The 25,841-nt window shown below is 34.8% G+C and overlaps 1 protein-coding gene across 4 annotated transcripts in view; it reads left to right on the top strand.

Moving 5' to 3' along the window:
• Nucleotides 1-257: 257 nt before the first annotated feature.
• LOC145690832 (uncharacterized) overlaps nucleotides 258-25,841 on the top strand; it is a 294,099-nt gene continuing 268,515 nt past the window's right edge. Inside the window, exons 1-3 of one of the 4 annotated variants that reach the window (XM_081766161.1) lie at nucleotides 333-1,000; nucleotides 12,076-12,597; nucleotides 18,654-20,134. In XM_081766161.1, coding sequence (XP_081622287.1) covers nucleotides 12,224-12,597; nucleotides 18,654-19,710 — 1,431 coding nt within the window. In that variant the 5' untranslated portion in view covers nucleotides 333-1,000; nucleotides 12,076-12,223 and the 3' untranslated portion in view covers nucleotides 19,711-20,134. Of the gene's footprint in view, nucleotides 1,001-12,075; nucleotides 12,598-18,653; nucleotides 20,135-25,841 lie in introns of those variants that run through there. The other 3 variants (XM_081766162.1, XM_081766163.1, XM_081766157.1) reach the window with 3 other exon arrangements.

The raw sequence follows: 25,841 nt of genomic DNA on the forward strand, positions 1-25,841 counted from the left end.
TACTGATCAAAATATGCTACAAACTAACTTTTCTCCGTGGCAGTTTTATTTTCAGTACGGATTCTTTCTTCAGTGAGAAACACAAACTTTGTGTTTGTATTGCAACCAGTCTAGATGCAGTGGAACACAGTTACTAATAAAAATACCATATTAACTTAGCTATACTGATCAAAAGAACTCACTTTCGTGTCAAATAAATTTGCACTATTAATAAAGCGTTTTCTTCAATGAAATTGTAGCTAATTTCCTGAGTTGTACGGGAGCCTACCTGGTTGCAATTGAATAAGTCTATTGATAAAAATTATCCTTACCTTACAACAATTGCAACATTGCATCATTCGGTCAGGCAGAAAAACTCTTCACGAGTACGGCACAAAAGGGTAGGATTTCCTACGAGATATATCTTTAACATTTTTTCGAAGGTAAATCCTGAGCAATTTCCTAGGATTTATCTCACAATGTATATTCAGCCTAAGTACAAGCTAAGTATTACTCTTCTGCAGCATCTTTTATCGCCTGGAACATTAGTGGGGGAGGATTCTGGTAGTGATCATTCATTTTCGATGTTTTTGCAACATGCATTGTGTGGCATTACAACTGTGGTGTTCGTGGAGTATATGTGAGTGAAAGAATATTTATTTGTTTTCGTGACAATCACAACTTGATAAATTTAACAGATATGACGATACTGGTGCAGAATATTTCCGAGAAAAATGGCAATTTTACGAAAAAAAAAAAAAAAAAATGACTGGATGCATGTGAAAAATATGTCGAAGCATTTCTGCAAATGAAGGAAAGTAATACTTTATATTTACAATTTGAACAGTACCAGTGTAAAGATCATTTGAACGGTTATTCTAGGGTCACAGTGAGTGAGTGCAGATCAAATACAACTGTGTAACATACTAATTTCCACCCGGTGGAGAACATTACTGCTGTAGAGCCAGGCCACATAAAAGTCCATCAACAGAGAGTAATATTTAGTTTCTCTCTCAAAATAGTAAGTTCTGACTTTGGCTCACTTGTTAGTAAATATTGTTCAAAATATAGTGTAAGTATAAATCATAAAAACTACTGTATAAAACGCGAGCCAACTTGTGCTAGGTGGCTACTAAAAACCACGAATCCTATTAAACCGAGTCACGACAAAAGCGCAGTTTAGAGGCTCCGAGCGTTCGAGAGAGATGAACGTCAGCTGCCGTGGGTATACGTAGTGATGGCCAGTAGAAATATCCCGGGGTGGAAGGAAATTTAAAGATTGGAATCTTCCCGTGTTTTTTCGCTGGCATATAAACTTCCGGAAATTGATTTATTTCCATTTTTTACCTTATTTTCCAAATAATCAGAAGAATATGAGTAATTACTTTATTTTTATTAATCATTTACCTCTAGGGTTAAACAATTTGCAGGATAAAAAATGAAATTCGTTGACTGTATTTTAATAACTAATTAATATGATTTTTCAATTACCATTTCCATTTGCACTCGAAAGTAACAAAATACTAATTTGTAAATGATGAAAAGAAATCAGTTTGTAAAGCAATCCAGAAATTCTGTAGAGGTAGAGGTGAACTATTATAAATACAACCCGAACCACCGTTAGTAGTAGACGTCAGTCTGTCTCTTGTCTCTTACACGAATTTCTCTCTCTTAGGAGGAATCAGATATTGAGTAAAGGGATTTCTGTAGTTGTAATACATATAAATTTAAAATTTAATGTTTACATATCAAAATTAGGGTTGCTTCTCAGGATGTTTCATTAGTACCGGTGTTTCCGAACTTCTGTTGATTAAGATTTGTTTCCCTCTTTTTCCGTGTGTATTCATGTACCAAGCGGTGTTGGAGAATACTTGTAATGCCATAAATATTGTTCGAAATAGACTTGTAAATAAATCTTCTTAAATTAGAGATTTAATAGTACGTAGTAAGAACAGTGTAACAAAGCACAGTGTGTTTCAAATAGACATTCTGTATATATGCAATCCCATACACTGGCAACCTTATGAATTTGTCGAGAGACTACGTATATTTTCTGGCAGTTACCAACCTAATTTGTTTATAACATATTAAAATTTATGTTTTTTCCTGCTTATTTGCTCGCAAGAAACATATTGTAAGTAAACATACATTTATGCGTAGTCTCTAAGTAGCGTAAAATAATAATGAAATAACATAATATCGTTCAGAATGTCGAGTCCTCTGCAGACAACAGTAATAAGTATATTGTGATAACAACGAAATTTTATTTTGAAATCGTAATATAGGAATAGAGTGCAATTTTCTTTGTGTTTGTACATAAACTCCGGAATATTCCCATTTTTGGGAATATTCCTGAAAAATATTTTCTCGAGAATTTACCCGTCACTAGGTATTCGCATAAACGAAGATAGTGGAAAACACTCTATGACATAAGATACATGGTTTGTTTTGCACAGCTTCGTGGAGATTACTAATTGTACATAGTAGAAATCTGTAGTCTTATTACAAACACATAATGTGGAAATAATTGAAATATTATAAATGATTTTTTTTTTTTTTTTTTACGATTTACTTAACCCAACACATTAACTAAATTTATTGATACTACTGGTATTCATTGCTATCAATTAGTCATTTAAATAAAAGGCAATCAATTGTAATTTAAATATCTCTTTATTGTAGTAAATTTCTAATCATTTTTGGGTTAATTACAAAAGATATTACAATGGTAGTATATGAGACCAAAAATGTTGACTTCGTGGATGAGCTGTCCAAGACATGAATACATTCTACCCTTAATTGACAGTATTAACAATACAGAGGGTAATTAATAGTGAATTCGGAGAGTTATTCGCCATAAAGATGAATTGCGAAAGAAAGCAATATTAAACTCCCTCTGAAGAATACACTGGGCCAACTTGTTCTTGAGTTACCTTGAATAAGTACAAGTTATGCGCACTTGAAATATAGGACTTAAAACACTTGCATAAGTACAAACATTTCTACACATTTAATCAAAATATAACAAATAAAAGTCGATACTCAAAGTGACTTAGGCCCAAGTACACTTTGGCTGTAAGTTTAATACAGCTACTTAGACAAATTTTGGAGCTATAATTTACTGTCTTATAGGCCTCGAATGGGCATCCGCGAGTTATGAACCACGAAAGACTGTTCGGAGAGATCCAGCTCACGTATAGGTATGAATTGTACTGAATAGCCGAATGAACTTAAGCCAACTCGAATGAAACAAGTCGTTATGTATCATCTCAATTCTCTTCCACATTACAAACCGTAACATTGACCCAACTACGTCATAGCCCTGTATCCTATTCAACTTTGGACAAAGGTCCTTGCTTTCTTTTCGTCTTTTAATGAGGACGCTCAGATTTGTTACCATCGAAGATTCTATTTCTTCCGTTTTTATCGATTGTGACGTCACTCAAAAACTGGTTAATTTCGGTACAGTGGCTGTTAATAGTTTGGTAAAAGAATTTTCTTCCGTGTTAAAGACAGTTATTGTTTTTGGTTTATATGAAATTACGTTTTTTGTTTTTCACTAATGTTTTTCATGCCTAATGCATTTCTCTTTTAGAAGTTCTTGAATAAAAGAAAAAGTTAAATTCTTCTGTATATCGTCCCTTTTCTCCACTGAAACGTGCTAGTAAATGCCGTCCATAAAGGTAGCAAAATGTTCTAAATTAAATTAGATTTGGTTAGATGTTGCTCTTCTTCCTGTAATTTCAATTTATTTCTACAATTACGACAAACAGTTTACCTGTTCATTAGACCATGCCTTTCACACAATTTCAACAACTAACACTAATTATTTTTTTACAACTCGGTAAAACTTGAGAATCTTGGCGTTCACGCACCATTGGGACAGTGGTAGAGTGCTTGCTTCGGTGCACGGAATCCCTGGTTTGTGGAACACAACATTATGTCGCGGGTCTTCTTGATATACTCTCATTTCCTCCCACGTTCTTATTCACCCAGTCTTCCGTTATTCACATACCTTAATTATCTGTCTTCCTCAGCCTAAGCGGCATATTCGTAGGACATTAAACTGAAAGATTTTATTTCATTTTTCCCCCAAGCATAAAGTTATGTAGCAAAAGAACTGAGAGACGAAATTAAAATAGTAGTAACAAGGGAAAGGAAACGATTTTGGGTAATAAAATAGATTTGGAAAATAAATATGTAAAAGGATTATATATTTATAATTATTGAAAGAGATAATTAACAGCTTCCTCGTGGATAAAAGGTTAGCGTACCCACTTTTAGTATGATGACCTGAGTTAGGTTCCCGGCGGGAGATCATGTAGTTCGGATGGAATGTTACGCTATAGATCCACGTTTTATTAAGCTTCGCTGCTGCAAGGGACGTCAAACTTATATGAAATTGAAGGGGGCGCAATGGCTCAGTTGTAGAGCGTTCACCTCCGGTGCTAGGGGTCCCTAGCAGCTCGCGCCGTGTGAACTTTGTGGTGGACAAATACGTGCTCGTGGCTTTTCTCGGGGTTCTCCCGTTTCTTCATTCCACCATTTCATTCGTTATTCATAATCACCGTTTCCCTTAGCATAACCGGCATAACTTTGGGACGTATATCTTAAATATTTCATTTCGTTTTCAAATGAAATTGAAATTAAATGAAAGGTTAAGTTTCTAAAGCACCACTGCTGTTACATATTATGAACCGAACAGAAACTTACCTAATCTAACCTGTTTGTTGTAACTTAGTAGGGTTTAACGGAAGTGGTTAACCGTAGGAGTTAACGAACCTCCATTCCATACTATCAATATCATCCGTCATTGGACTTGTGTCTCCCTGTATTCCGTCGTCCTTTCTGTAACATTTTTCAACTATTGCATTTGTCAATATAAAGCATTTCGTGGAATACCCGAACAGCACTTAATTTCAGAAAAGGCGACCGTTAAAGAAAAATTTTACTCATAATATCAATTGTTTTACAAAGAAATGACAATGAAGAAAGATAACCCAATTATAAACCGCCAAATCTGTTTTTGTAGTACCTGCAGATGAAGAAAATGAGATCAGTTCATAGAGTAGTATTACGCTATTATTTTGGTGTAATTAAACCCCGATGTATGTTCTGTTTCCCGCAAGCTTTATCTACAGAGTACGTCCATAATGTTAAGGCTTAAAATTTCGCGATTTCCTCTGTTATTCAGTTACGTTTAATTAGCCTACTAATTAGAAAAGAATTTCCTATTTGATATTCCTTTCTTGTAAATTTTATGTATCTTTGTTGTTTCTAGACATACTTTCCGTCATTTAATGTTTTCGTTGTGTTCGCTGTTGTGCGTCTGAAAACCGATACCATATGATTATTACTTGTGCGAAAATCGCGCCTCAGTCCATGTTAAATGATTACTGCAATTCACATTTACATCTATTTCGGTTCAGTTCAGGGCAAAGCTGGAGAGTACGCTAAAGTCCGTCCGTAGTAAGCAGGCGTGTGTTATTTAAGAATTTTAATACAAAAGCGTCAAACTTTAAAATAAGTATAAACGTAGGTACAGCCAACGCCTTTATGTAGAAACTATTGTACTTTAGGGCCAAATGCTTTCTAACAGAGCCCACTCTTATAATTTCAGCCCCTTTATGATGTAGTATTTATTTATTTAACAATCATCAGATACAGCTCAGAGGCCATTTTACCCTGGATATCCAACAACAACAATAACAATGGAAAGGATTTGGGAAGGTATCGGCCAGGGCCTGTTTAGTAGGTACCATCTCGGCATTTGCTTGGTAGGACTGAGGCAAACCCTGGAAAACCTTAGTCAAGATGGTCGGCAGCGGGATTCGAACCCACGATCTCCCGAATGCGAAGCCAACCCTCTACCACTTGAGTATGTACAGTAACGTGCTATCAATATACATATTATTTTTGTTATTTATCTATAGGAAAAACAGGTGTATTAATGTAAATCCACTCAATAATGTTTCATATAGCAATAAGAAAAATTGAAGATAAAACACATTTCTTTTCATTAATTTGTGTACATGCATATCTTAATCTCACAACGATGGATATTGCCATGTGTTTTCTCATAACATTGCCATTATAAAATAATAACCGCTTTTTAGCACAAAACTGCGCCGTTTCTTTTCTGTTTTTGCTTCAACTCATGTCATCAGTCTGCGTGAATTGTCTCAGTATTTTTAGAGCTTAACCAGTTTGTAATCTATTTTACAAAAAAAAAGTTTCATAAAGCAAATTATTTTTCAACTCATATGAACCACTTTTTTGAACTATTTATATTTGCGTATTTGTGTTCTTAAATATTTATTTTTTATATTAGTATTATTTAACGCACATTAGGTATAATCTAATCAGTTCCAAAACCAGACCAGCTCCAAAGCACCCGCTTTATTCTTTCCAAACAGGACAAGTGAAATGTTTTCACTCAGCGACACAGTCGACAACACTGGTCAATATGATCGAATCGACTCCAAAAAATAGAATGTTTTTTTCAAATCAGTAGCCAGTTGATTCATTGGTTTCTGTCAGTAGCTGATCCAGTTGACCTGTTTACGAAATCTAGTAAGTCGAAAGTGACACACTTTCAACTGAATTGATCACAAATCTAGTAAGTTGAGATGTCTCTTAGGGTTGCATTGTCGCTTTCAGTGGTCGACTACTACGAATTTCCTAGAGTTTTTCTTTTTTTTTACACTATTCTTGTTTAATGCGTATACTCTCCGTACTTGCTGGATATGGACCGACCACCGCGCTGGCCTTCGTTGCTGCATTCCTGTACAGACTCGGTTAAATATTATTTCCGCATTTAATGATAACCTAGCGGAAGTTCGTTTTGAATTTCCCATAGTCGTTTATGTGGGTGACATCCAGAAGTCCTAAAGTGCAGAAGTCCTAAAAATATGGGCACTAGACCTAAATTTTAGGACTTCTGCACTTTAGGACTTCTGCATTTTATGACTTCTGCACTTTAGGACTTCTGCATTTTAGGACTTCTGCACTTTAGGACTTCTGCATTTTAGGACTTCTGCACTTTAGGACTTCTGCCTTTTAGGACTTCTGCCGTTTAGGACTTCTGCCATTTAGGACTTGTGCCTTTATCATTCACTTGCTTTAGTTCTGAAATTCGCCACCACCACACGAAATTGGGACGATACAGCAACTAGTTGGCAATAATGTTACGAACGTATCTAATTCCAACAGTAACAGCTATATTTGTACTACTAAGATCGTTATTATCACTATCTGTTCTGCACTTATACACGAATTACATAATACAACCTATTTCATTCTAAGAATTAATTACATAATTTGTTAAGAAATTCGTTTCTTTCGAATGGAGATACGAGAATCCCAAGACAATTTCCTAAAACAAGAATAAATAAATAAATAATAATAAAATGTTTAAAAAGAATATTTTACCAGACTTCTAAAACCAAGCAAACATTCAGAATTGCAATATATACTGTGCGGAGCGTATTTTATTAAGAGTAGGACAAAAATCCACCAAAGTTTACTTAATTAGGACAAAAGCACACTAGACATTTCACGAGTGAACATTAAATATCAACTGTATACATAAAGAACGCAGTAAATTTAAAATTGAGCAAAGAACATTTATTATGCAATACAGTGGGTGACATTAATAAGTCTTAAATGGCACAAGTCCTAAAAATATAGGCATTAGACCTAAATTTTAGGTCCTGTGTCATTTTTGCAGAAATTACTGCATAGTCATTTAGGGGTGTAGCCTGCAAATTTTTCTAGGGGAGCATGATTTTTATATATTAAAAGCAAATCAAAAGTTTATTTCCAGATTACGAAAGCTTCAATAAGACAATAAATTTATACATATTACACATGTACACAAATACATAATATTATTATATTTCCAGTTAGTTCCTTTTTGAAACCTGGACCTTGACAGAGCGTAAATTTAAAATCACAGCTTGTGGGAAATGTACGAATCAGGTAGTTATAAGAAATCGGAACTTGTTCATGGAAATCCATTTGTTTGACTGTATTTATCTTCTGTACTCTTATATAAAAGAGTAAAGATGAGTGATTTTTTGGGCATACTACTACAAGTAGAGTCGTTAAATTTTAATTATAAAATATAATTTTCTTATGAAAGCAGGACATAAGAAAGAATTTTTGGAAATAAGTATCGTAAAACGGGTGGGGCAAGATTTTTTTAAAGAATAGCGTTCTCGCAAGTTTCTGAAGCTAGTAAAATGAAACTTGGCATATAATCTTTCCTGTTAAAAAAAACTGAAAATTGAACACATAAAAAGGAAAGAGCAAAGGGAGCACTTTTTTAATGTTCGAATTCCCCATTACTTACTCAGAAAATATGTAAATAAATTAAGGAAGGATTTGTTTAAGCTAGATGCGTGAAACTTGGTATTTGAACTTTTAACTAAAAGTAATAAAATACTATATGTTTCAGTATCTTGAAAATTACACTTCTAAGGGGAAGGAGGGTCAATTTCTATAATATTAAAATATCCCACTGCTTATAAGATTTGGGCAGAAAACTCTTTTCCTTTAGGCCTCGGTTATTCCAGTTAAGCAAATGAGAGTACAAAGTGGCTAATTAATTAGGTTCTTTTAATTATTTTAACATGTTGACGTAGTTTAATTCTTTTAAAACTGTATTCTTTCACATTCTATTATAAACATCCTTCATTTGCTGTAATTATTAAACACGTTTAAGAACAAAAGAGTAACTCATAATAGAAACAATTTCTGCAGGAACAACTGGTAGGATTCAGCCTCTTGTTGTGTTCTTTAGGCCGTTAAAATTTTTCTTGAGACATTTTTCTGACACTGTCCTTCTCTACAACTATAACATGAATTTACATCTCCGTAATAATATAATTAAGATCTCATCACTGATTCATAATCAGTTTTCTTTTCCTAGATTTGCTAATCTTATTGGGTATGCATGATATAAAAGCGGTTATTGGAAGAAAACCATCTGTGTTTGAAAATTTTCTTTCAAAGATTATAACGACTCACCAAGGGTAGTCGTCAACCTGGTTCGATCGTTGATATATGAATCTCGAGTGGTAGTAATAGTTTGCATGTAAAAATATCTCTAATAATTATACATATTATTATTCTCACCTTTTCTATCAGAATTATAAAGTCGATGAACGGTACTAAATGGTTTATTAGTTGATACACTTTTTAATATATTTTCATTCAAACTGTCATGCACACAGACATGATGATTAGGTATCCATAAAACAATTACATAGCAACTAACTACCTAACACTATCCCATAATATATTTTTTTTACATATATTAAAAACATTCTTCTTTTGTTATTATTAAATTAACATTCTATTAAGTATATTGCTTATGTATGAGCACTTTCTGCCCAAGGTGCAGGTAATTATTAATCTATCCAAAGTATTTCGTTATAAGATTGTGCAGCATTTTGCGATTTGTGCACAGTTATTGCCGTAATAAGGTGTGTGTGGTGTACACAATGTTTATGCATCACACACTTTTTTACTATATATCATTACCGTAAAACGTTTTCCCAATCAATTAATAATTATAACATTTGAGGATATAAGAAGTTCTGACATAGAATGAAGCGAGGGGACTCACTATAAATAAGTAACCCTTGCCAATTACAGAAACATTTAATTTTTATTTTATTTATTAATTTATATATTCTACTTCGTGAATTTATTTCTCCCTATCGAATAATTTTCATTTTGAAGAGTGGACGTTTCGGTGTAAACATTAGAACTTTTACACCGAACCAGCCTCACCTTAACCGGCGAACGTCCTTACACCGAGCAATCCGTACACCGAAACGCCCTGCACCAAAACGTCCTACACCGAAACAGCCTCACCTTAACCGGCGAACGTCCTTACACCGAGCAATCCGTACACCGAAACGCCCTGCACCAAAACGTCCTACACCGAAACAGCCGTATCCCAGGAGTAATTAATTACGAATATGACAATTATTTGCTACAGAAAGACTTCTGTACAAGAAATATATGTGTAAAAATAATTTACTTCAAAACAACACAAGGAAAGCAATATTTATGACGTACATAACTAAAACACAATATTATGTTACTAATATGAAGTCAATGGTGTGGAAATAGAGAAAAACAGACATTATGAAAGATCTGGAAATCACATTTGGTAGAAAGTTAAAATTTTGTCAACATAGAAATATATCATGGAAAGAGTAAGAAAGGACAATAGGCTTCGTTTATTTATTTATTTATTTATTATTTCAGAACGATAGAATATGTATTTATACAAATAACTTGTAAGAACTAAGGCTCTGTAATATGAAACAGTATATCTAAAACTTGACTAACAGATTGACAGTATTCTTCTTACGGACGCGATGGTAGCGCCACAAGAGATTTTTAGGACTTCTGCACTTTAGGACTTCTGCCTCGGTATGATTTTTAGGACTTCTGCCTTTTAGGACTTCTGCATTTTAGGACTTCTGCACTTTAGGACTTCTGCATTTTAGGACTTCTGCACTTTAGGACTTCTGCACTTTAGGACTTCTGCACTTTAGGACTTCTGCCATTTAGGACTTGTGCCGCGAAATAATTTTTAGGACTTGTGCATTTTAGGTCTAATGCCGTTTAGGACTTCTGCATTTTAGGACTTCTGCCATTTAGGACTTCTGCCGCGTCCCCGTTTATGTGGGTAGGTCAGAATGACTATTCCTGTAAGTAAAAGCAGTCCAGTTTGTATGCACATCATTATCTGTACGTAATAATTTGAGCATGCGCTATTATAATAACAGCACAGAGCATCTAAGGGAATCATCTGAAAGAAGAAAAGTGAAAAAAAAATGACAGGTTATTCTGAACCTGAACCAGTTTGACTATAATATTTCTGCATCAGTAGGAAGTAGTAATGACGATAAGTTATTTTAACTATAATGATCACATGTATTTGAAATTTTTCTGCTTTGGCAGTTAATGTGGTATTTCCAAATCGTAACGAACTTACTGTATGATTCTGCTCTGTGATGTTCATAATTTTGGACAGTTAGATTCAAATAAGAAGAATTTTAATATTACTATTTTCATACAGCTATATTTATTACAGTACCTGCTGTGTGTTATGTAAATTACCCCACTCTAAATACCGAATTTATTTATAACTTAGGCTTCATCTCACACAATGAAAATTCATATCAGAATAAATACAAGCACACAGGTAATGTACAACCCTGTATACTAGCTGAATGCCAGTCACCTTAGAGTATACACAAACAACCGAAAATATACAAAACTTGCTAAATTCTTTTCCCCTCTGGTGAGATCGTATATATAATACTTAGTAATAGAGTAATCAGAGATTATGCTGCATTTACAAAAAGGAACTGACAAATAAATATTTATCTCTTATCGCTTTTTAATATGTTACTCCATTGTTCGTACATTTGAATTCTGAAATCCAGTTAATTTGTATTTTTGCACCATTTTTCACTTCAATGATTCTTGCCTGTTTCCATCTCCTGATTATGTTTCTATTTCCTTTGTCTAGCACTTTCACTTCATTTCATTAACTGCGTACCCCGACTCACTTACTATTTTGTAGACTGCACTTCTATTTCTTTTGAAACTTATATAATCCTTGTGCTGTTTAATTCGCTCCCTTAATTTATTTTCTATTTCTTCAATATGATACCCATCACATTCACTGCACTGGATTCTATAGATTATCCCCTATATTTCCATTATTTCTTTTTTCTTTTAAATACCTCAGTAAATTCTTGCTTCATATCTTGTACATCGAAATTCCTGCCATTTTCTTAAGCACATATTCTGGTGAGATCTTCGTGGCAGAAAACGTACGGCACTGAATGTTTTCAATTTTCCTAAATTTTTACTTCGTGTTACTTCAATACTTACATTCCATTTTTAAATTCTAGAAATGATACTGATTCTATATCTTCTAAGAGTAATTATTTTGTCTCATAAGTTTAACATTTGTAGAAAGAATTCTAAAAAAAAAATGTATTGATGTTTGCAGAATTCATGTCTTTATCTTTTCTCATGATCTCTTGTCTTTATTTTTTCTAGGTTTACTTTGAGAAGGTTTTACAATACTACAAACAGGGTCCCTCTTTGGCTACTCGTTAGAAATTTCGGATTGGGCAACAAATAAACAACTTGTACAATATTTCTCAGCTATGTGGATATAAATTATTTACGTTAGTTTGATTCTGCAATGGAAAATGACTATAAAATAAAATATGAAGAAGTGTTTGTGAAATCCGAATTTTCCTTGAAAATCGAAAACTACGATCATTCTATTGATGATCCACTGGAAGGAAAGGATGTGGCCTTCGCAGATACGAACTACTCACAGTTGGAAGAAGCTCTTGACAGTCGAACGATCATTGACACAGCAGATTGTGCTTTGACCCTCGACTCTTTATGTGTTCTCAAGCCAGATGATAATATCAAAGACGAAGCCACACAATTATGTAAGATTGATCCTGAGATTCTAGGAGAATGTAGTGCAACTACAAATTTAGACAAATTACTTTCAATTGACAAAATAAAAGAAGATGTGGAGGTTACTGATTACGAAATTGAAAGGTAATGTTTTAAGTATCCTAACCTAGGTAATACGTTTCTAAAATGAGTAATGACTTATATATACATATATATAGATCGATAGATAGATATGATGACCTATTTGTTTTTGAACACTCTTATAACATTTAGCTTTATCTATTAGAAAAGCTGAAAGTTTGTTTGATGTAAATATCACGAGGTGTATATTGATTGAGATTTCCTTAATACAACTAAACTCAAAAGTATTGCCAACCCAGTATAAAGTTTGCTTTTCAAAATCAAACCATTTCAGGTTATTATACATTTCAAATCTACATTGTAAACGAAAACATACTTTAATATACTTATTGTATAGTGTTGCAAACTAAAGACGCCACACCGAAAAAACTGTAGTCCTCTACATGGTAATAACGAACTTGAGACAATGCACCTTCGGAGTACCTCAGTGTCGAACACTGTCACCAGGATGAAGTATTTTCAATAAATAGGAACGAATATACAGGAGATAAAACATTTGATTTTTCCAAATGCTCGACTTTCGAAAAGTGTTTACATTGCTGTCACATCCAATAACGTGACTACTTTTTAAGAAACGTAGAAGTCATGATTCCGTATATCAAACTGTTTATTGGGTATGGTAAACATTCGTAAAGTTTGCAGCACTGGTTACAAGCATGTAATTCAGAGAACGTGTAATTACAATTAAACGGGAACCGCTGTGGCTCTTTGGTAGAGCGTTCACCTATCGTGCATGTGGTCCCGGGTTCAAACTCCTCCTTCCGCCACATGAACTTCTTGCTGGACAAACACCGTGTGCGTGGGTTTCCTCGAAGTTCTTTCGCTTCCTCCCATTTTCTTCATTCCATCATTTCCCTCATTTCTCATCATCACCGTCTCCTTTAGCGTAGCCGACATAACCATGGGACGTAAAACTCAAGAATTTCATTTCATTTTTTAGCAATTAAAAAAAAAACTTGTTTTAATAGCAAACGAACATACGAAACAGTGATCCCGGAAAATATTACAAATACGTCATTTTAAGTAGTAATGCAATCTTTTCTCAGTGGCTTTCGTATCTTCGGTACGATTTCAGATATCAAATTGCTCTAAACGGCACTATGGTCTTTACGTTAGTTGTACAAAACTATCTACTTGATTATGTGTGACTCTTCCTGAAGCACATTTTCGAAACAAGTCAGATTTTCAGTTCTTGCTTCCTTCGTTCTTACTCGAAGTACCTCATAGCACGATCGCAATACTCGATGATCTTTACGCTAAGCTTTACGGGTTTCAAATCTGTTTCCTTCTATTTTAGTTCTTTCTCAGTTACTGAATAACTGACGGGTTTGGAGTTTAGATTACTACTCAGCGTCAAACTATACGAGACGTAGTTCTACATCTTAACCTGGAACCCAAAGCATATGAGCTTCGACCTCGTATTGAACTATGGTCTCTCGCACCGAGAATATATATATATATATATATGTACAGCATCTGTTGGCATATTTGTTGCGCGGCAATCCCATAATGATCTATTTTTCTATGATTTAGAGTACGCACGCTATTCTAATGGAGAATGAAGGGAAATACTGTAAATACAAATCCGATGAACATAAAGCTTTTTCTTTTTTCCGTGTGGAAGTCAGTCAAGGTTTCTGTGACCCGAGGTCTACAGTATTCCTCTAGAGTTGGGAAATATGAAGAAATGTACAAGGAAGTGAAATCTATCGAATTTCGAAGGAAACAAGGGGGTATTACGATGGCAGTAGAAAATAAGAATGTGAAGATTGTCAGCGAGAGAAATGAGCTAATAGGAAGGTGGAAAAAATACGTTGAAGACTTATATGAGAGTAGGGATAGACCGTATAACTTAAATGTTGAAATAGAAAATGAAGTAGGGGAGGATGATAAAGAATTTGGTATTCTTCGGGATGGGTTTCAAAAGGCTATACTCGAGATTAGGAACAGAAAGGCAACCAGAATAGATAGCATACTAATCGAATTCATTAAAAATACGGGAGAGAAGGGAAAGAAAGAATTATTCAGACTATGCTAAGAAATATATGAAACAGGAGAGTGGCCAAAAGACTTTCTGAAGACTGTCAGGGTACCGAAAGCTAAGAAGTCAAACCCAAAGCTATGTAAGGATTATAGAACTGTTAGTCTGATATCTCATGCAGCTAAATTCTGCTCCTAATACTGAACAAAAGCTTATATGGAAGAACAAATGAACAAGTTGAGGAGAGCAGTTCGGGTCCAGAAGAGGCAAGGGCATAAAAGATGCAATTGGATTATTAAGGACAATCGGTGAAAGATTTATGAAAAAAGGAAAGATGTGTATGTTTTATTTATTGATCTAGAAAAGGCTTTTGACTGCGTGAATTGGAAACTGTTGTTGGGAGTTTCAACGAAAATAAGATTGGAATGGAAAGATAGAACACTCGTAAAAACTTATACCACCAAATAAGTGTTACGATAGGGGAACAACTGACGGAAGAGAGTGCAATTGGAAGGGGAGTTCGACAAGGATGCTGCTTCTTGCCAATACTATTTAATGTATATCTAGAAGAGATAGTGACAAAGAACCTATATGATGATGACGGCATTTCGGTTGGAGGTAGAATGATTAGCTGCATAAGATTTGCAGAGGATATAGCGCTGGTTACAGAAGTGAAAAAAAATAAAATGTTAGAAAAAATTAGGAAGGGCTTTGAAGAATATGTGATGAAAAATAATGTTAGAAAGGCAAGAGTCGTGGTGATTGGAACGAAGGGGTATATGTCACATATAAATGTGGGAGAAGAGAAAATAGAACAAGTGAATAGTTTTCGATATCTGAGTAGTATTCTTAGGAATGGCATGAAGTGCAAACGTGAAATAAAAGCAAGGATAAGAATGGCGAAAGATTCCTTTAGGAAGAAGAAAAATCTATTTTGAGGAACCTTGAATAAAGAGTTGAGAAAAAGACATAAAATGCTTCGTGTGGAGTGTTGTACTGTATAAGATGGAAAAGTGGACATTACGTAAATCTGATGAAAATCGACTGGAAGCCTTCGAAATGTGGATGTGGAGAAGAATGGGAAGAATTAGTTGGGTCCAGCGGAAAACGAATGAGAGTGTGTTAGAAATGGTGGGGGAGAAAAGAACACTTTTAGATATTATTAAAAGAAGAGAAACTGATTGGGACATCGCCTAAGAAGAAATTGTATCATGAGGGACGTCCTAGAGGGTAAGGTGGCGGGAAAATAGGGAGGAGGCGAAGGAGACTACAATTAATGGATTATATAAGAACACAAAGATGATACTTGTAAACGAAGAGGTTAGCGGAAGGCCGTGGAAAATGGAAGCTTCTCAGCTGCGGTAAGTGAGCTGCCAATGAGGGCAGAATACCAACTGAGTATTGTTGATGTGGTCAATAATTGTTTTGCTTTATTTTAAATTGCCTCTATCATTCGCCTTGTAGATATCATATCTGCGAGAAAACGATTTGAAATTACGTGGTCATTCCTGAGCTTAGTAGAAAGTTCTCCCAGTAGATGGATCTACTAGAGACTTCTCCATATAACTTGTTCAGGTGACGTCTCCTTGGAGGGTTAATATATGATCGCAGTGATCTTTTCCTTAACTGTTCTCTTTTGCTGCTCTCTCTTTATTGTTTTACTTAACCTTCCACCATTGTGCATCCATGCTAAGAGAGACCATAATGAGGAGATTGATGAAGAATATGAGACAAACGAGAGAGCACTGAGAAAACCAAGCACCTGGTATTTGTCAACTAGAAAGATTACTTGCGGAGTAGAGGTCGAATCACGAACGCCTTGCAAGGAGCTAAGCAACCTGCGGCCCTTACAAATTTTCTTCTACATAATTATATGTACTGTATAAGTCTTACGTAATGAACTACTGAACTTAATTCTAAATATTTTACACCACAAAAATTAATTCTATTTAAGAGGTGGAGAACAATTGATATTATCAACATTGTTCAATTTATTTCTTCAGTTTCTCATTCGACTCTACAAAAACAGTAGATTATATACACATCAATAAACATAGCAATACAATAACTTTAACTGGATGTTAAGTAAATCTTATAAAAACTAACACCGTTAGTCATGAATTTGTAATATCTATAATTTCTAAAATAAGAAACCGATAACAGTTTAATGATGTGTTGAAATTCATGTAGGGTATTCAATTTCGATCACTTCTACAAAAAATGAGTTATTCTTTCGTTCTATTTTTACACAACTGGGACATACATCTACTAATTAAAGTAGTATCTCAATCACACATCCTACTACCAACATTGAAATACTAGCAACCTCTGCCAAGTACTTATTAATTAATCACATACTCACATGAAAGGTCCAATATATGTATGAATTTATGAAGTCTAGCAGAGATCGAATTTACTAAAACACCGCGAGTGAACTCTGCATTAAACTTTCCGAGCAACACTCCAGAATTGATATTTTGTAGTTATTCGTATTTTATACTTATTTAAATTCTACAAGGATATCACATTCATCTGTAGCTTCGCTTGCATGCTTTCGCAGGTAAATCAATTTTAAATCTAGTTCAATAAAATGCATTCGTTTCCTAAACAATCGAAAGTAAATACAAATTAATAAGTAAATATTTTGGACGTATTACTCAATTCTGGGATTATAAAGTGCACTAAGAAAGCATTCCAGGTTTTCCTTCATAAAAACGGGTATATTAACAATGCAAAACAAAACCTGCTGATTAGTTGTCTTCTTTTGAAATAATGATTCGTCTTTCACTTGCACGAAACAGAGCTAGTAATTTCCTCGCCATTGTTGTGCATAGCATGAGAATCTGCATAAAGCTAAAGACTACCCTGTTTATTCCTCCTGCCGCTCGATATACATACACCAAGTTTATTTTTCCAATCATGTTAAAAGTGGTAACACTGTAAATTAGAGCAGAAAAGCATGTTAAGTAGGGCAAGCGATAGGAAGGGCCAGAACATGTGAATAGAGTGTAACATCAGCATCGAGATTTACATAATCTTCTCCAAATTTCTCATGAATATCAACTATAATTGCATACTCCATATTAAAACAAATAACTATTTTTTCGGTCATATCTCAGTTACATACAGAAATAAATGTTCGTAATAATTTGCATTCTTCAACGATTATTCGTTGTATAAACAGGGAAGAAGTGTAAGTTTCTGAGTACATTATAGAGTCGTTCTTGCTTATGGTGCACTAATGGAGAGCTGCTTAGATTCCTGTTATAATATCAAATGTTCACCTACACATCAATATTAACATCGTACGCATATTCTTCCATTATATTAAATAATATGACTAATTTGCGTTACTTTTAATAGATAAAAACTACTACTTAGAAGTAAGCCATTGACAAAACTCCTTCATTAAATATTATGTGCTCATTTCACTTGAAGGACTAGCATAAAAGGTTAACTAAAAATCCTTCCTTATCAATGCTGGTCTCAATAGTAACTACAGACTTATACTCAACAACAAGGAGGAGACTTGATTGAGTATTTTACTGAAAATTTTGAATAAATCTATGGTAGCTGTACGATTCAATGTGATACATGAGTTTTATGTCAAGTGAGATTAACCATTTAAGTTTTCAGTTATCGTAAACATGGAGCAGTAAATAGTTGCTGCATATGCAATCTGAAAGATACGGTATTGATTAAAATGCTTGATACCGTATATTTTCTCAGGTACTCAACCATAATATATTGTAGTCCCTTATTTTTGTTATCTATTGTTTCCTTAACCTAGTAATATTCAAAATCAGGAGAATACATCTGCGTCAGACTGTAAATTCCATGTATACGTCTGTGTGAATACGTCTACTTCAGAGTGAGTTAAACGAGATGCATTTTTTTTAAAAAAAGAATAAAAGTCAGGTGCTGCATCTGCGTTCTCGAAACAATGAGTTCTAAATTTATGTGCAGAACTGAATATAAAAAGCACAAAAATATTTATGATAGTTATGTCAAATGTAATCTTCAAAGTTGATAAACATTGTTGGTGCAAAGATAATAAGAGATTTCGAAAATTTTTCAGGTCAACTGTATGGTCTACCTCTGAGTGCAGCAAAGACTCTTTCAGTGATTCGCAGATGCCAACATATATTTCAAGCACTACAGACAAAGATGAGGAAGAACACGTATCACCTAATGCCACCGAGACATTTCAGCCAAAGGAGAAGTCTGGAAATGAGGATGCAGAAAATCCTAATCCTTGTAACACGAAGTGCCACAAGGTTAGGAAAGCATATGAATGTCACAACTGTGGAACAACGTTCGCAAAATCTTCGCATTTCAACCTTCATTCATTAACGCATTTAGGAGCAACTCTATACTCATGCAAGACTTGCGGCAAAGCATTCAATAGAAAGGCATTTTTGGATAAACACTCATTAATACATAAACTTAAAAAAGTATATTCGTGCAAGAAATGTGGAGAAAAGGTTAGTCGTAAGGTATGTTGGAAAAAGCACTCACTTACGCATTCCCCTTATTTATGTGAAAAATGTGGAAGAGTTTTCAATCAACTGGTCACTTTTCAAAAGCACTCGCTCACCCATACCAGCGAAAAGACATATAATAATGACGGTTGTGGAGAAACATTTATTCAGAAGTATAGGTTCGAAAGTAAATTACCGATTCATAGAGATACTCCACATTATTTATGTGAAAAATGTGGAAGAAAATATACTCGATTTGCCAGTTTTCAAAAACACTCACTGACCCACACTAGTGACGAGTCATCGACAAGTGATATATGCGGAAAACCGTTCGATCAGAAAGCGTCAGTAGATCACTTGGCAAATACAGATAAAAGACATTACTCATGTGAAACTTGTGAAAAAGAATTCACTCAATTAGGCAATTTTCAGAAGCACCCACTAATTCATACCAGTGACAAAGCATGTATATGTGATATTTGTGGAAAAACATTCAGTCAGAACGTTGCGTTGAATGAACACTTACTAAATCATACAGGTAGAAAACCATATTCGTGTGAATATTGTACGAAAGCTTTCGCGAAGAAATCTCTGCTCAGAAGTCACTTAGAAACACACACACATGAAAGAATACATTCGTGTGAAATTTGTTGAAAGACATTTCTAAGAAAGTATAATTTAAAGGAGCATTTCTTCACCCACGTTAGTGAGAAACCATATTTTTGTGTTGTTTGTGGAAAAGGATTCGCTCTCAAGAAAAACTGCAAGAGGCATTTAATAGTTCATACTGGTGAGAAACCATATTCTTGTCCCGTTTGCGGAAAAAGATTCGCTATGGAATCAACGTGTAGGAAGCATTTATTGGTCCATACTGGTGCAAGACCATACAAATGGAAGATTGCGGAAAATCATTTGCTGTAAAGAGTGGACTTAAACGACACATATTAACGCATACAAAAAGGATAACTATGTTCATGCGACTATTGTAGAGAAATTTCGACAAAAGATTCACCTACACAATTAATTATTTATGCATAGTTTAATAGAATTAATTATATGACATTTGTAGAATGCTATACTCGTAGAAAATCATTCACTAATAAGTTTCGTTATTAACTGAGGTAAGTTCACGCGTAGGGAATATTAATCTTCTCATCTTTGTTTTCATGTAGGTTGGGAATGAAATGCACACAATAATACACTTGGCAATGCTAACTACTTGAAATATTCTTACTTTTCTGTATTGTGATATTTTTGTGCTACAGTGGAATTTTGCCATTATTATAGTTGTTAAAATTTCCTGATATAGGAAGAACATATAACTTATTCGTGAACCCACAAAGAACATCAAAATGTTGAATTCATCATTACCAAACTGTATTTAAGTTTCGTTATCAGTTGCTACAGGTTGGTTGTCTTGTTTAAACTATTCCTTTATGCACATAATAATCTTCACAAGCAATCTTTCTTGTGAGGATTCTGCAATTTTGTGTTGCTCTAAATCGTAATATATAAAGAATTAGTATATAATGCAAACCATAGTTTCTGCCGAATTTTTTTTGAAACAATTCGTTTTTCTGACATAAATTTGCAGGCATGTTATTCATGATAAAAATTTCGTGGCGGATAGGTTTCCAGACATGTAATAAATTTCAGTTGTTAGTGGGAAGGCACGAAAATTGTTTCCTTGACCCTAGGGAATAATTATGGGGAAAATTTTTAATATTTGAGCAAATTTTTGATCTCCTTAATCTGTTTAAAGTGAAGTAATGGTACACGCCAACAGAAGAAAAATATATCAGGATGAGACATTCCTTGCCATCGTATCGAGGAGGCAGTAGCACCTAAGTTGGCAGGACGATACTTGATTGTAAATGTACCATACAACTAAATGTAAGACACCTGACAGTGAAATACAACTGGTTACAGTCGTAGCCTGCAAGCCCACCATATACAGAATGGCCGCAACATAGCAACGGATCAAGAAAATAAGTTCTTGAATGTCATCCTCCGGTGTGGAAGGCCGCATGAAGGAGTGCATTATCCTATTAGAATGCATTTCCCGACAAGGACCTGCAAGAAGTAATCACAATAGATCAAACTACACATGAACCTTTCGTTGGTTGATCATATCTCCACGAATCGATAGGAGACAGTAAAACCCACTCACGGATCGAAGTGGCAATGTAAAATGCAAGCTTTATCTAACGTAATGCCACTGGAGCATTAGATATGGATGCAGCGATCATGATGCTATCAGACAATCGGAAATTGTTCGAAAATATAACGTTTTGCCATTCATCTCCCCGTTTCTGACATTTCAGAAATAATTGTATTCGCTCTCATCTATTGTAAAGATACCGGAATGCGCAACAGTGAACTCCTAATCTGCTTGACGACGGAAAACTTCGAGGAGACACTAGGAATTCTAGAGAAACCTCCAATGCCTTTGTTAGTGTACGCGAGAGTTCGTGCAGATTCTGGGATCCGGTGTGATTCTGCGTAGTACCTGTTTAGAGCCACTGCTTTGATATGCGCAACAACGGTTGCATTCCTTCCAAAAAGGACACCATTGTAACGGATTCCTCAAACGCTACTATTCGTCCATGATGAACAACCAAAAGTTGATAGAATTCGCATTCGATAATGACACACCTTTAGACCGTATGTAGACGCCACCTCAACCTTCTCCGTCCTCCGCTAGTTCTTACAAGATGTTATGTTCGTCGCTTCCGCTGCCTAACTGATCCTCACGTGCTTAATATTTCTCAACGTTTCATAGCGACACGGTGGGTCAGTGACAGGTCGTGTACCTCTAGTGTGTGGAATCTGTAGTTCGATCCCAGCTCGCGCCATCTGTTCTTTGTCGAGACCAAGTACGATTTTCAAAAGATTCAGTCGTTTCCTCCCACTTTATTGATTCCACCATTCATTTCTCATCATCACCGTCTCCTTTAGCCAATCGTGGGACGTAAAATGGATAGATTTTATTTCATTTTCTTCAATATTCTATTCTGCAAATTTACTGGAGCTTTCCGCTGCTATGTGGTTTCCGTCCGGGATTTCACTCCAGCTGCGGTTCATGTGATTTAGATCCCACATCAATGTTGTTATATTCTTGCTACCTAGACGCTAAGCTCAAATCCTGCCAGCCAAATTTGGACGTTCTACGATTTTTTCCTTCATATAACTGGAAGCACTTGTAAAAGGCATTTTCCAATTAATATAAGGCATTGTTAGGGTGTCCAACCTGGGAAAAAAGTTGCTAAATTTACAGATTCTGTTTTGAATATAGCAGCCAAATTTATTTTTTTAAAACCATCAACTCTCCTAGTGATGTTTGAATTATAATTTGGGGATCTAAAAACGCAACGACATTTGTGCTTCGAATAACAAAGTGTGTGTGTGCCAATTTATTCGCCTTTGTTGCAAGTAGACCCGGATTTGTTGTGGGTGATTACACTGGGTCGAAAAGCTGTAAGGGTTTTTCCAAGACAACCATTCTGAGTGAGGTTTTTCTTGGTTTTTCCTTATTCACATCAGGAAAACGCTGAAATTGTACCGAATGTACAGGTTGCAGACCCTTCCTTCCTACACGGTGCTTGCCGAAGGATGTCATTTCATATATGACAGACATAAGGCCATGTAATTGGGTAGAAATATGTATAAATTACTAACACATCATTTTTGATTGAGCCGCTGTTATTGAGTGGTGAACGCTTACCTATGTTGTGGGGTCCCTGTTTCGATCCCAGCTTCTGCTAAATGGGTTTTGTAGTGGACAAACAATTTGAATTTTTTTCATAATTGCTGTGTTCCTGCCCGTTTTTACAGTTCACATTTATTAGCTGTTTAATCATCATCATCTCTGTAGTCAATGAATAACCGTCGAACACTAAAGTCGAGAAATAAAGCACTATGTGCCCCATTTTTTTCAAAAGAAAATCATACAAGTGACATAGACTCGCGCAATTAATTCAAGATCACCAGCCCACAAATCTACTCCTTTTATTTATCCCCTTTCCTTTCAACGGGCAGTAATCCAGATTTCAATTTTTTAATACAGAAATGGGGAATATAGCTTTCCAATAAATTCTTTCTTAAAAACAGTAATTTGGGGAATTGTGTAGTCAGTTTTCACGTTATTTATCGTCCTGAAAATTACATGACGGTGTCGTTTCATGGCATCACTTCTTAATATATGCATTAAAGAACTTTCCCCTCTATCTGTGTGTTTCGCAACATACTTCTCTATTAAATGCTTAAATTTATATGTAAACATAATTGACGTGAATTTTCTATAATGTATTTTATTTAGTGACACTTCGAGACGAGACAGAGATTTCAAGAGGTAATTCGACATTTTAAACTCGTTTTGTTAACGAGCGATGACTTCGAGACATAAAATGTTCAATACGTGACGCCGTCTGCACGACACCGGACAAGATAGGCTATAATCTCGTCTTGTGTTATAGAAAAGCTATTAAAGTAGATAACTTTGGTTTAGGAAAATTTTAAGTACCAGTAACCATCGAAAACATTTAATTAAAAAAACGAGCAGTGAATTCCTGTTGCATATCTTATTTCGAACACTTTGAATGTAGTTATTCACTAACAATTACATAAATATTGCTTGCAGTGGCAACAAGGCTTTACGCCCTATGGTAAGACTTCCAGTGTGTTTCTATAAATATGGAACCATCTGCGCATTTGCATCAAAGTTTAAACAATTGCAAAGCAGTAAATATATATAGAACTGCTAAATCTTAATATTTCACAATTTGACAATTTCTCTCTTTCTTATCCTTTGCCACATTATCTCCGAGTTGCAACCCTACAGCATGTAATTATAAAATACTTCCGTTTCAGAATAAATAAAATTCCTGCGGTACCTTATTCTGACTTGTTACTCGAGACTTTTTGTAATAATACCAAGAGTTCTGATTCGATTCTTCTTCCAAAATACTTGAAAATTCAGTTTTCTGAACGTGGAAAATGTAGTTTCTTCCATTATTTAAAAGAAACTCGAGTGCATGCACTCGTCCTTTTTTTTTTTTTTTCTCATTTCTCATGAAATGGTGCAAGAGACTATGTAATTCGATATATTTCACCCCAATGCAAATTTATCTTACTTCAGGTAAGCAGATAATTTTATTTTCATACTACAAGAATAATTTCCTTTAACCAATATGATTCTAATGTATAGCGTCTATAAAAGGACAATGAATTTATGAATAACAAAACCCTGCATTGCAAAACAACGAGAAGTGGCGCATTAAAAACTAAAGTGGAAAAGTTTTAACACTTAAATAAACCGTTAAAATACACTACACTCTCAGTACTCAAAATTAATTTATTTATTTTACAATATGGTTATCACTAAAACATAAAAATATTCCTTTTGACAAATCGTTCCAGAACAAACATTGTATTAAAAAACATGGTTGCGTATTTCAAAGTGCCAATACTAGATAAAGAATTTAATATCTTATAGCCTGTGGCCTCTATTGTATTTTACAAATATTTTTGATCAATTTGTATTACTATGTGTGATATTTTTATGATTAAATCTATCCTGTACTACCACATGTTAAATAGTGTTTGCAATATCATGTAAATAAACACATATTATACTACGGGGCCTGGAAAATTCATCAAATCACCAAGAGATAAAAATTGAAACATCATTGTAGTCATCAGAAAGGTCATATTTTGTGAACCACTCATCCCGTATATTCTCATTTTATCATTCTTATTTACTTTGCTACAGGTTCTGTAAGATATGGCAGAGGAGCTAAGAAAATTCAAGAAGAAAGAGCTTTGCAATCTTTTTTGGCTTCAAGACAAATCCTGTATGGAAAAATCATAAAACTTTGCAGGATACTTCGGGGAACACGCTCCTGGATATACAACACTAGCGAAGTGGGTGAGGAGTTTTAAGGAGGTGAGGAGTTCCGTGGTCATCGTAAGAGTGTAGATTAACCTCACTCATGCAGGCCTTCAAGGGCAGTGACCACGGAAAATGTCGACAAATTGCATATGATATGATCATGGAGAAGACGCGCATATCGATCAAAAACATTGCTGCGTGCGTGGGGATATCGCGTGAGCGTGTAAGTGTAAGGCCGACCTCAATCTCATTTTCATAGGAGCATAAATAAAACATATTGTAATTTTTATACATTTATTAACATGTTTTAAGATGTTACAACTTGTTTATACGCATAGGACGTACATTTCCTTGTAAATGATCATAATGCAAATGAAGGGGTAGTTTGGATAAGGGCGTATCGACATATTTCCGCTTAAATGAGATATACATATTTTCTGCAAGTTTGAGCATGTCCGTATGCATCTAGGTGGTGTTAAGGTAATATCTCTTCTCCGAAGCGAACGCCTGTCTCCAAAAATAGTGTGTGAATACGTTGGTTAATTGGATAAGGGCATTTCTTCTTTTGCTGTCCTGAAAAATTGCTAGTTACGTCCTTATCCAATTTAACCCCTCAAATAACCACCTGTTTTTTCATCTCGTTTCATATATTTCTAAGCTGCATCGTTATTCAAAATTCCAACATTTAGTCCTGCATCATTTGTACCCATTACATTATCTAATACTTATCCACAAATAGAACGATAAGCAAAACTTTTATCATGCTTTTCAAAATGATCTACATAATAAAGTGGATTTGTTGTTTTCATTACTGCAAAATTTGCAGATTCAGCTAAATATCTACACCAAGCATATTGTGAAACCATCCTATCAACAAAATTAACTTCTAATGTCC

This window comes from Thermobia domestica, chromosome 7, assembly GCF_964235325.1.
Source record: "Thermobia domestica chromosome 7, izTheDome1.hap1.1, whole genome shotgun sequence".
NCBI lineage: Eukaryota > Metazoa > Arthropoda > Insecta > Zygentoma > Lepismatidae > Thermobia > Thermobia domestica.